The 12419-nt window shown below is 38.1% G+C and overlaps 1 protein-coding gene across 3 annotated transcripts in view; it reads left to right on the top strand.

The window, feature by feature from the left end:
- Positions 1-12419, top strand: part of LOC128211905 (uncharacterized) — a 75393-nt gene that overhangs the window by 33318 nt on the left and 29656 nt on the right. For all 3 annotated transcript variants that reach the window (XM_052917027.1, XM_052917028.1, XM_052917026.1), the window contains exons 12-14: positions 5224-5350; positions 5759-6330; positions 6767-8829. In XM_052917027.1, the coding sequence (XP_052772987.1) occupies positions 5224-5350; positions 5759-6330; positions 6767-8829 (2762 nt within the window). The remainder of the gene's footprint in view (positions 1-5223; positions 5351-5758; positions 6331-6766; positions 8830-12419) is intronic.

Here is a 12419-nt window from a genome sequence, read left to right as displayed (position 1 = left end):
TACCCTGCTCACTGTACAGTAGCCTCCCATAACGTGTTGAAGAAATTGATATTTCCTTGATCACTGTATAGTAGCCTTTCATTGCGTGTCGTTGACATTGGCATTGCCCTGCTCACTGTATTTTAGACTCCCATTGCGTGTCGTTGACATTGGTATTGCCCTGCTCACTGTATAGTAGCCTTCCGTAACGTGTTGATGACATTGGTATTGCCTTGATCATCTTATAGAAGCCTTTCATTACGTGTCGTTGACATTGGCATTGCCTTGCTCACTGTATATTAGCCTCCTATTACGTGTCGTTGACATTGACATTGACATTGCCCTGCTCACTGTATAGTAGCCTCCCATTACGTGTCGTTGACATTGACATTGCCTTGCTCACTGTATAGTAGCCTCCTATTACGTGTCGTTGACATTGACATTGCCTTGATCACTGTATAGTAGCCTCCCATTACCTGTCGTTGACATTGGCATTGCCTTGACCTTTGTATAGTTGCCTACCATTACGTGTCGTTGACATTGGCATTGCCCTGCTCACTGTATAGTAGCCTCCCATTACGTGTCGTTGACATTGACATTGCCTTGATCACTGTATAATAGCCTCCCATTACCTGTCGTTGACATTAGCATTGCCTTGACCTTTGTATAGTTGCCTACCATTACGTGTCGTTGACATTGGCATTGCCCTGCTCACTGTATAGTAGCCTCCCATTACGTGTCGTTGACATTGACATTGCCTTGCTCACTGTATAGTAGCCTCCTATTACGTGTCGTTGACATTGACATTGCCCTGCTCACTGTATAGTAGGCTCCTATTACGTGTCGTTGACATTGACATTGCCCTGCTCACTGTATAGAAGCCTCTCATTACGTGTCGTTGACATTGGCATTGCCTTGATCACTGTATAGTAGCCTCCCATGATGTGTCATTGACATTAGCATTGCCTTGATCTTTGTATAGATGCCTACCATTTAGTGTCGTTGATATTGGCATTGCCCGGCTCACTTTATAGTTGCCTCCCATAACGTGTTGACGACATTATCATTGCCTTGATCATTGTTAAGTAGCCTTCCATTGCGTGTCGTTGACATTGGTATTGCCCTGCTCACTGAAAAGTAGCCTCCCATAACGTGTTGATGACATTGGTATTGCCTTGATCATTGTATAGTAGCCTTCCATTGAGTGTCGTTGACATTGGCATTGCCCTGCTCACTGTATAGTAGCCTCGCATAACGTGTTTATGACATTGGTATTGCCTTGATCATTGTATATTAGCCTTCCATTGCGTGTCGTTGACATTGGCATTGCCCTGCTCACTGTATTGTAGCCGCCCATTACGTGTCGTTGACATTGGCATTGCCCTGCTCACTGTATAGTAGCCTTCCATTATATGTCGTTGGCATTGGTATTGCCCGGCTCACTGTATAGTAACCTCCCATAACGTGTCGATGATATTGGTATTGCCCGGCTCACTGTATAGTAACCTCCCATAACGTGTCGATTATATTGGTATTGCCTTGATTATTGTATAGTAGCCTTCCAGTACGTGTCGTTGAAAATGGCATTGCCCTGCTCATTGAATTGTAGCTTCCCATTACGTGTCGTTGACATTGGCACTGTCTTGATATTTCTAAAGTTGCCTACCATTACGTGTCTTTGACATTGCCTTGACCTTTGTATAGTTGCCTACCATTACGTGTCGTTGATATTGGCATTGCTCTGCTAATTTTATAGTTCCCTCCCATAACGTGTTGACGACATTGGTATTGCCTTGATCATTGTATAGTAGTCTTCCATTGCGTGTCGTTGACATTGGCATTGCCCTTCTCACTTTTTTGTAGCCACCCATTTCGTGTCGTTGAAATTGGTATTGCCCTGCTCACTGTATAATCGCCTCCCTTAACGTGTTGATGACATTGGTATCGCCTTGATCATTGTCTAGTAGCCTTCCATTACGTGTCTTTGACATTGGCATTGCCCTGCTCACTGTATTGTAGCCGCCCATTATGTGTCGTTGACATTGGCATTGCCCTGCTCACTGTATAGTAGCATTCCATTACGTGTCGTTCACAATGGCATTGCCCTGCTCACTGTATAGTAGCGGCCCATTTCGTGTTGAGGACACTTGCATTGCCTTGATCACTTTATTGTAGCCTCCCATTACGTGTCGATAGCATCGGCATTGCCCTGCTCACTGTATAGAAGCAGGCCATTGCGTGTTTAGGACAATTGCATTGCCTTGATCACTGTATGGTAGCCTCTCATTACGTGTCGATGGCATTGACATTGCCTTGATCACTGTAAAGTAGCCTCCCATTGCATGTTGAGGACACTTGCATTTCCTTGATCACTGTATAGTAGCCTCATAGTTCGTGTTAATGACAATGGCATTGCCCTGATAACTGTATAGTAGCCTCCCATTACGTGTCGATGGCATTGGCATTGCTTTGATCACTGTATAGTAGCCTCCCATTGCATGTTGAGGACAATTGCATTGCCTTGATCACTGTATAGTAGCCTCATATTTCGTGTTAATGACAATGACATTGCCTTGATAACTGTATAGTAGCCTCCCATTTCGTGTCGATGGCATTGGCATCGCCTTGATCACTGTATAGTAGCCTTCACGTACGTGTTGATGCCATTGGTTATGCCCTGATCACTGTATAGTGGCCTCCAAGTACGTTTTGATGGCATGGCATTGCTTTGATTACTGTATAATGGCCTCCCCGTACGTGCTGATGGCATTAACATGGACTTAACCGCTGTATAGTAGCCTCCACGTACGTATCGATTGCATTGGCATGGCCTTGATCACTGTATAGTGACCTCCACGTACGTGTTGATTGAATTGGCATGGCCTTAATCACTTGTATAGTAGCCTCCACGTTCGTGTTGATGGTATTGGCATGGCCTTGATCACTGTATAATAGCCTCCCCGTACGTGCTGATGGCATTAACATGGACTTAACCGCTGTATAGTAGCCTCCACGTACGTATCGATTGCATTGGCATGGCCTTGATCACTGTATAGTGACCTCCACGTACGTGTTGATGGTATTGGCATGGCCTTGATCACTGTATAATAGCCGCCACGTACGTGTTGATGGCATTGATATGGACTTGATCACTGTATAGTGGCCTCCACGTACGTGTTGATGGCATCGACATGGACTTGATCACTGTATAGTAGCCTCCAAGTACGTGTTAATGGCATTGGCATGGCCTTGATCACTGTATAGTAGCCGCCACATACGTGTTGATGGCATTGACATGGACTTGATCACTGTATAATGGCCTCCACGTACGTCTTGATGGCATTGACATGGCCTTGATCACAGTATCGTAGCTTCCACATACGTGTTGATGGCATTGGTATTGCCTTGATCACTGTAGAGTGGCCTCCACGTACGTGTTGATGGCATTGGCATTGCCCTGATCATTGTATAGTAGCCGCCACATACGTGTTGATGGCATTGACATAGACTTGATCACTGTATATTGGCCTCCACGTACGTGTTGATGGCATTGACATGGCCTTGATCACAGTATCGTAGCTTCCACATACGTGTTGATGGCATTGGCATGGCCTTGATCACTGTATAGTGGTCTCCACATACGTGTTGATGGCATTGGTATTGCCTTGATCACTGTAGAGTGGCCTCCACGTACGTGTTGATGGCATTGACATGGCCTTGATCACTGTAAAGCAACCTCCACGTACGTGTTGATGGCATTGGTATTGCCTTGATAACTATATAGAAGCCTCCCATTATGTGTCGATGGCAAAAGCATTGCCCTGATCACTGAACAGAAGCCTCCCATTACGTGTCGATGGCAATGTTATTGCCCTGATCACTGTACAGTAGCCTCTCATAACGTGTCGATGGCATTGGCATTGCCTTTGCGTGTTAATGACTTTTGCATTGTCTTGATCACTGTATAGTAGCCTCCCATTGCATGTTAATGACTTTGGCATTGCCTTGATTACTGTATAGTAACCTCTCATAACTTGTTGATAACATTGTAATTGCCTTGATCACTGTATAGTAGCCTCCTATAACGTGTTGATGTCATTGGCATTGCCTTGATAACTGTATAGTAGCTTCCCATTACGTGTTGATAACATTTGTATTGCCCTGCTCACTGTTTTGTAGCTTCCCATTACGTGTTGATAACATTGTAATTGCCTTGATCACTGTATAGTAGCCTCATATAACGTTTTGATTACATTTGTATTGCCCTGATCACTATATAGTTGCCTCCTATTACTTTTTGTTGACATTGGCGTTGCCTTGATCATTTTATCGTAGCCTTCCATTACCTGGTGATAACTTAGGCATTGCCTTGATAACTGTATAGTAGCTTCCCATTACGTGTTGATAACATTTGTATTGCCTTGCTCACTGTATAGTAGCTTCCCATTACGTGTTGATAACATTTGTATTGCCCTGCTCACTGTATTGTAGCTTCCAATTACGTGTTGATGACATTGATACTGCCTTGATTACGTTATAGTAACCTCCTTATACGTGTTAATGACGGTATAATTGCGTTTAACACTGTAATGTAGCTTCCCTTACTTGTTGTTAATATTGAAATTGCTTTGAACACTGTATTGTAGCCTCCCTCCCCTCCTTCGTGTTGTTAATATTAAAATTGCCGTGAACACTGTATTGTAGCCTCTTCTCATGGGTTGATGTCATTAGCATTGCCTTTATTTCTTTATAGCAGCGTACCATAACGTGTTGACAATATTGACTGTGTCTTGATCACTGTACATTATCGGTGGCGATGGCTTAGTGGTAAGCGTATCGGACTACAATCTAAATATCGTGGGTTCAATCCCCACTCGGAGCTTTGTTGATGAGAGTGCTGGTTATAACCCAGGAATCGTAATGGTCTTTATCAGATTGTACGAAGCAGATCTTAAAAATGTGCAAACGTTCGTGGCACATAAGCTCTACAGAGCTCATGTCACATAATTTTGATAACCAATGATCATTGCGACGTAAAATAAGTCAGACCTTTATTTTAGCTACCTCTTACGTGTTGAAAACATTAGCATTGCCTTAATAACTCTAGAGTAAACCCCCCTTGAATAGTAATAACATATGCGCTGCCTTAATTGCTGATTGTAAGCCTCCCGTTATGTATTTATTTGGGTCATTGCCTTTGCCTTAATCATTGCATAGCACTAAGGATGTATATTGGTACTTTAGGTGATGGCTGGGGTGCCATTCTCATAGCGGGCACAGATGGAAAGCAGGACATAACAAAACGTTTTGAAGACGATATAGAAAAGCTGAAAGATAGAGTTATTACAAAAGCGACTTTAATGGGTGTAATGTATGATTCATTGTTTTCAATATACAGAATATAGTTTATCAAACAGTATTATAGATAGTAATACATGTATATCGTTTACACCGTGTAGCTTGCTTGTTTTAAGAGTGTAGTCACTGTTTAACATGAACAGGTTTTCGTACTGTTACTTTTCTGTAACGTTGACGGTCATGTCCTTTTTTAAAACTTGCTAAATCGAACGTAAAGGTCATATGAGTTACATGCAGGGGAAAAGGCGGTAATTAGTAAAGACATCGTAATATTGGTCACAACAGGGTATGTCGTAATGATCAGAACAAGTAACTATTTGCATAATTCAGTATTTTATTCAAACTTAGTCTGGTGTATAACCCAAAAAGTATAATTCTATGGCAATTGAAATCCTCTGACGCACATATGATTCTTTTCCAGGAACAATGTTGTCACAGTAAAGAAATCTAATACAACATACGGTGAACAATTGGAGAAGGCGTTCAACAATTTTGATACACCAGAGATCAGCACCATCGTATTAGTTTATTCGGGTCATCATGGGGATGGAAACTTTCAACTAGATACTTATACGCTGACAGACAGTGAGCTTGAAAAGAAAATCAACTGTCTTAAACATGTGACGAAAGTAATTGTATTTCTGGATTGCTGTCACCCAAAGAAGCTTAATCTGGGCGACAAAGCGGTATTGCAGATTAATGGCGTAACAAGCCAGCAAAAAGCTATATGTGGACAAACAGGTAGCCAGTTCGTAAATGACATTATTGATGTATTGACAAAGCCCTGGGAATGTAAGTGTTGCAAAAATACACCTTTAATAAGAGATTATGACATGCACAGGTATTTCAATAACCACCCTTTCAATGCGTCGACAGAACCGTCACAACATTCATACACACAAGGGGACATTGACCACATTCTTACGTTTAGACCGGTCGACTCTGGATGGATGAAAGCGTTGGACGAATCATTAGAAAGCAGCCCAGTGCAAAGTAATTGATATTTTTTAAAAATATCTAGACTGAATTTATATGGCGACATAAAAGTATTGATTTTTTTTTACATCAAACATACTTGATTTTATGTCAAATAAACAGATAATTTATTAATTACTATTAGACCATTTCGGGTTGTCACTGTTCATATTAGTATGTGCGCTAGAAGTTACCAAAACAGGTTTTACGTTCACATGGAACGCAAAAGAAATATTAAAATATTCTTTCGGCGCGACTTTACGTTCTTAATAAAAAAAGTGAAAAACTATTTGCGTCAGTGGTGTAAATTATTCAACAAATATTTTTAAATTAAAACATGAATGTTACACAAAAATACAAAATGCTTTAATAATAACATTATTTATATATAGCATATAAACATAATTAGTATTTAAGAAGGATAAATGCCTTATTGTAAATCATTTATTTTCAGAATTGAGAAATGAGTTATTTAAACTGTACAACAAAAATACAAGCACATTGCGTATTAGGCTTGACATCGATGAGGCAGTTGAAAAGGTATATGAAGAGCCTAAACTTACTGTAAAGGAAATTGGCAAAGATAAAGAGGATGATCTATCTGAAGTAAATGACATTTTTCGAAACAAAGAGGGCACAATGGCTAAAACGATATTTGTTGAAGGCGAGCCCGGCTCGGGTAAATCTTCACTGTGTAAGATGATCGTTCATGATTGGTGTGAAACAAAACATGATGGAAGGACTGAAACCGAAGGACACGAACTATTAAGTCGGTTTGAATTTGTGTTTTACATAATTCTCCGTGAGGCAAAGGATGAATGCCAGGTTAAGAAAATGATACTCAAAAACATCATAAATAGGATTGGATTAGACAATCCAAGCACAGAAGAATTGCTAGGAGATGTTTTGAAATCCAACACATGTCTGCTACTGCTTGATGGTCTAGACGAATGGCAGCACCCTGAAAGATGCTTTTTCGATGAAAGAATTCCCCATGTCGAAACAAGATGGGAAAATTGCATCATACTAATCACCACAAGGCCATACAAAATGGCTGAGCTGAAAATAAGCCGCTCTCGGATTGGAAAACACGTGATGTTGAAAGGAGTGTTGAACCCAGAAAGGCTGATTGAGAAAGTGGTATCTAGTTTGAATGCATTTTACGAGAGAGGACAGTCCCACGATGCAAAGGGCTCAAAAGTACCACTGAATCACAAAATATGTATCACTGAAATACAAAATAAAAATATGTCGCATTTCGGTGAATATCCGATCATGTTAGTTCACATCATCTGGCTTTGGTACAAGGGAAAGCTTGCGGTTGATATGAAACAGTCTGAACTTTACGAATCATTGTTGAATGAACGATGGAAGGAATCCTGTGGCAAGAGAGAATCAGCTGGATCTAAATACATTGACGTGATATATGCCCTGAGCAAAATAGCCTTTCAAAAGTTATTTTCTAAAGATGAACATAGTACAATTGTATTTGAAATAGATGAGAAGAAGAATCCGAAAATCGAAATTCTAAAATCGTCGCTTAAATCGGGCATCCTATCCTGCTCGAATGTTCCAGGTGATTTTCAGCAATACCACTTCTTGCACAAAACTGTTCAAGAATACCTAGCGGCGCTGTATTTATCAAAATACTTTGAAAAGTGTTGTTTGCATATCAAACAAACATACAAAAACAACAGAAGAGAAAGCGGAATAAGCTTGTCCCAGATGTTCCTTTTCCTTTGTGGTTTAAATTCAAAAGCTGCCGAAAAACTTTCAAAAGTAATGAATGAGCTGTTCACGGACTTTTGCGATAGAGAAGGTTATAATGAATGGGACTTGCAAGTGTTTCAGGATAATATCCTACAAGGTACAATTGAGCTAGAAAGGAGCGACATACCTAGGGGGAAGTTGTGTTTGCAGCACATATATTTAACTGAGTTCGACGAACTTGGAAGAGATGAGAAGAAGGCAACTGCCCTAACACATTATGTAACGACAAACCAATCATCGGTTATATCATTGCATATAGACGACGAGAACACCAAAAATGCATTACATTTAGGGAAGAAAAGCGACAACAAAGTTCTTGATTTAAGGAAATTCAAGAGTCTAAAGTACTTACATTTAAACAATACAACTTTCAAAGATGTCACTGGTTTGAATTTGAATCATTTAGTAGAATGCAGGATCATTTTCATAACTCCACAGCAAGCTCCGAGACTCACATCAACATTCTATAAATCTAATATCAAATGCATGAAAAAGATGAAAAAACTTATATTGTCAAATTTGACAGATTTGAACTGGCTAAATGAGGGGTCAGAAATCAAGGGAATTATTGATATGCGACGCCTTGCAAACCTTAAGCACCTTACCGATCTTGGATTAGACAATCTGCCTTACTCCGACGTGGTGAATCTGCACGAGTTGAGACTACACATGCTTATGGTAACATTCAATGAGCTACAGCAAGCACCACAGCTTATGTCAACGTTATCCGCACATGGAACATGTCAGGTAACTGTTTTGTTCAACGTAGGTGTATAATATTAGTTTTGACCAATAGTATTGTTCCATTTCCGTGTTCATTATACGCCGTGTTTAAATACACTTTAAATGAAACGTTTTGATTGCTGTAAACTTTACGCTTCGAGGTACCACATATGGGTGTCTTGAACATAAAAATAACTTTAAACCAAGTCTATATTAACACCGAATGTCTTAAAAAATACATTAGATATGTGGTATGTGTACGTTTTTGTACCAATAACTGAAACGATTCATTTTCATTTTATATTTTAAAGCAATTCATTTTAGAACAATGCTTTGAACCCCTCTGTCAAAACAGAAGGGAAATATGTTGTTAGCCAATCCCGAACACTTCGTTATGTCTTCCGAAACATGCCGTAGTCTGCCGAGTAGTTACGATTGTGCTTCTCTAACATTTTACATTATTGCCAAATATGTTATTTTTCAATTTATGGTGTGAATTGTATTTTTTAAAAACACTACAACATACAAACATAATTGCGCCATTCACCTTGTTTTGAAAATGCATTGGAATAACACGCAGTTATAATCGTATCAATGTCGAAAACGGACTATAGGTAAAAAAATTTTTTATCCTAAAACGTAATTGTCCCAAATGTTAATGCCTTAATATAAGGAGTGATATTTGCAGTGCAATCATCCAAAGGTCGGTAATGTTATATTTAACTGGCCTTATGATTTACCGTTTTAACATATTTAACTAGAGTAAAGATTCGTTGGAACATAAATATAAAGCACACTTATCCAAACAAACGCTAAATATAGATATAGAACTGCCATATACACTTGAAGGGCAAAGACATACATTTAGCTCATGTTATGAAATAAAGTGGTTTTAATGAATGAAACGAATATGCATGGGAAATTGAGTTTAGGTACTTTATGATTCTAATGATTATTTATTGTGTATGTTTTATTCAGTTTAAAACATTTATTTGTAAAATTGTGTATATAATTATACTAACGCGTAACGCAATTTCCGGCGCGCTTATTGTTGAATTTTAATAGGTGTCTTTAATATTATACCAAACGTTAAAACTGCGAATGAGTCATGGTGGATGTGTAACCTTTACGGATCATTTATATACATGATATTGAGTTTTGCTGGGAGAGTGCCCTTTAAATACTGAAATACTTTCGAGTCCTTATATAAATATGCCCTTTACGGCTTGTATACGGATTAAAACTGAAACGGTCCTTGTGGGATAAAGCCCCTTCCAGACATAAGTACCCTGTATGTACGTGTGTGAGTGTGTTTGTTAGTGGAGGTGCTAGAACTTGCAAGTAGGTAAAGAAAAAATATAAATATAAAATTTATCCTTATCACCCTCATAAACCATCATTACAAATGAACCGGAGTAATGGACAACAACCATCAACTTAATTCTGTGACAGTATTTTTTTATGAATAATTTAAATGTTATTAAATAATCAGCCCGTAATAAGTATAATTATTTGCAATGTAATGATATGTCATTGCATATAATTTCTTGAAAACGAATACAGACCAAACAATCACGTACATCTACGAACAGCATCGTGTTTAAGTTTGCAAATCCGGTTTATTGCAAACATATCTTTTTTTTATTTGAGACACACAGTTACAAAGTTGTACAAGGTAAGTTGTCATAGTTTATAGTTAACATATTTTAGTAATGTAATAAAGTGTTAAGAAATATTAATATCATAAAAATTCTAATAATTTCTCCCTTTGGCTACCAATTGATTTAAGTGTCCTTCGATAATATGTCTTTTAAGGGTTATTTTGTTTTCTTTTGAAGGTATATTTTTGTAAAGTGAATGTTAATGGAACCAATCTATTGAAATATCATAATAACGGTTACATAACGTATATAATTAAAGAAATAGAAAGTGTTACGTCACAGCGCGTGACTAATCTGGCATAGGGGGTGCTGAGGGAGTTTTCAAGCACGGCTGAGTTCACCGGAAATGCCTATCCGGTGTGCTAGAATACTAATAATTGTCAACGGAACATTACCAAGTTCACGATATAATGCGGACATGTCCATCCATTGGCCAGTCTTAAATATGTTAATACAAAGATATTTAAACGTTTCAACTAGGTACAGTGTTTCCTCATATATAACGACATCCTTTTTGGTATTTTGCCCCTGTTCAAATATCATTACTTTTGTTTCATTTGTATTTTGTTAGCCCCAAGTCTTGCAAAAGATTTTTCTATGTCTGTTAACATTGATTGTAACGACTAGGCTGACTTTGCAAATACAACTTGGTCGTCGGCGTAAAGTAAAAGGAAAATACGTAGTTCGTCACAACTGAAAATATCATCGGTATTATCATTAATATTATCTAATCTTTCACGAATATCATGAAAATTATCGGAGAACTAGGGTCTCCCTGTTATATCTATACCTTTGAGTCGAAGAAAGATGAACGCACTTTCTTAAGTCGTACATACGATTCTACTGAGTTTAACATTCCTTGTATAGCAGTTACCATGCGAGTGTGGATATTTTCAGCCAGCCAAAACAGATGCATTTCATTAGAATAAAAAAGTCCATAGTCTACAATCGCAGCATACAATGCATTCCCTGAATTAAGAACTTTATTAATAATTGACTGTTATATAAAAATGCAGTCTATAATTAACTTTACTTTTTGGAACCCAAACCGGTTTTGACATTTTTTGGTATTTGTTTGACCATTTTGTCAAACGATTAAGCAACAATTGTGAATACGTTTTTGCAATAAGTTTTGTAAGTGTTAATCCCCTATAATATCCTTCAAGATCTTTGTCACCCTTTTTAAAGACTAGTGTTTTATTGGCAGTTTCCTTTCGCATGCATTTTGTTATACATACAGAAGAGGAGTGGAGCTATCATATGATCCTTAAAAATAGTTCTGCAAGTTTATGATCTTAGCCTGGTGCTTTGTTGTTATTTTGTTTCAAAATTGCAGAACGCAATTTCCTGCGTAAAATCATTATCAAACTCCTCTGCATAAAAGTCACATTCGGGTAAAAAATTCAGTGTTTGATTATAGTCTGTCTCATTACCAAACATATTTTTAAAGTGTCGCAATAAGTCATCTAATTTTAAATTATTTCAATTATTTGTATTTGTTTTTACAGTGTTTTTAAGTTGATTCCAAAATTGCCTCGGATTCGATGAAGCTTAATAACTTAACTTTCTTCCCTCGTTTTGTTAACATATTTTCTTGGCCTTATATAATGCTTTATCATACTTTATCCGAGCACTTACTAAAGTTCGTCTATTAAAATCTGACTTTAATCTAGTATAAGTATTACTTGTTGTATTTAATTTTTCGTTTGCATCGCGACATTTAGAATTAAACCATGGCTGTATATCTTTTCTATTTTGACCTTTCGTAGGTCATAGTAAATACATTGTTTACGTTTTCTTTCAGAAACGTAGTAAATTCACTGACCACGTGGTGAATACCTGCCGTACTGTCATCTGATAGTAAAGTATGCAAGTGGGGGAGTTTCGATACTTCTATTTTCATGTCGGTAAAACCAATATTGTTATTTGATTCTGTGTTGATGGGTTCCTTAT

This window comes from Mya arenaria, chromosome 12 (assembly GCF_026914265.1).
Source record: "Mya arenaria isolate MELC-2E11 chromosome 12, ASM2691426v1".
Lineage (NCBI taxonomy): Eukaryota > Metazoa > Mollusca > Bivalvia > Myida > Myidae > Mya > Mya arenaria.
The sequence above is the reverse complement of the archived record's forward strand: the minus strand, read 5'-3'. Positions and strand labels throughout refer to the sequence as shown.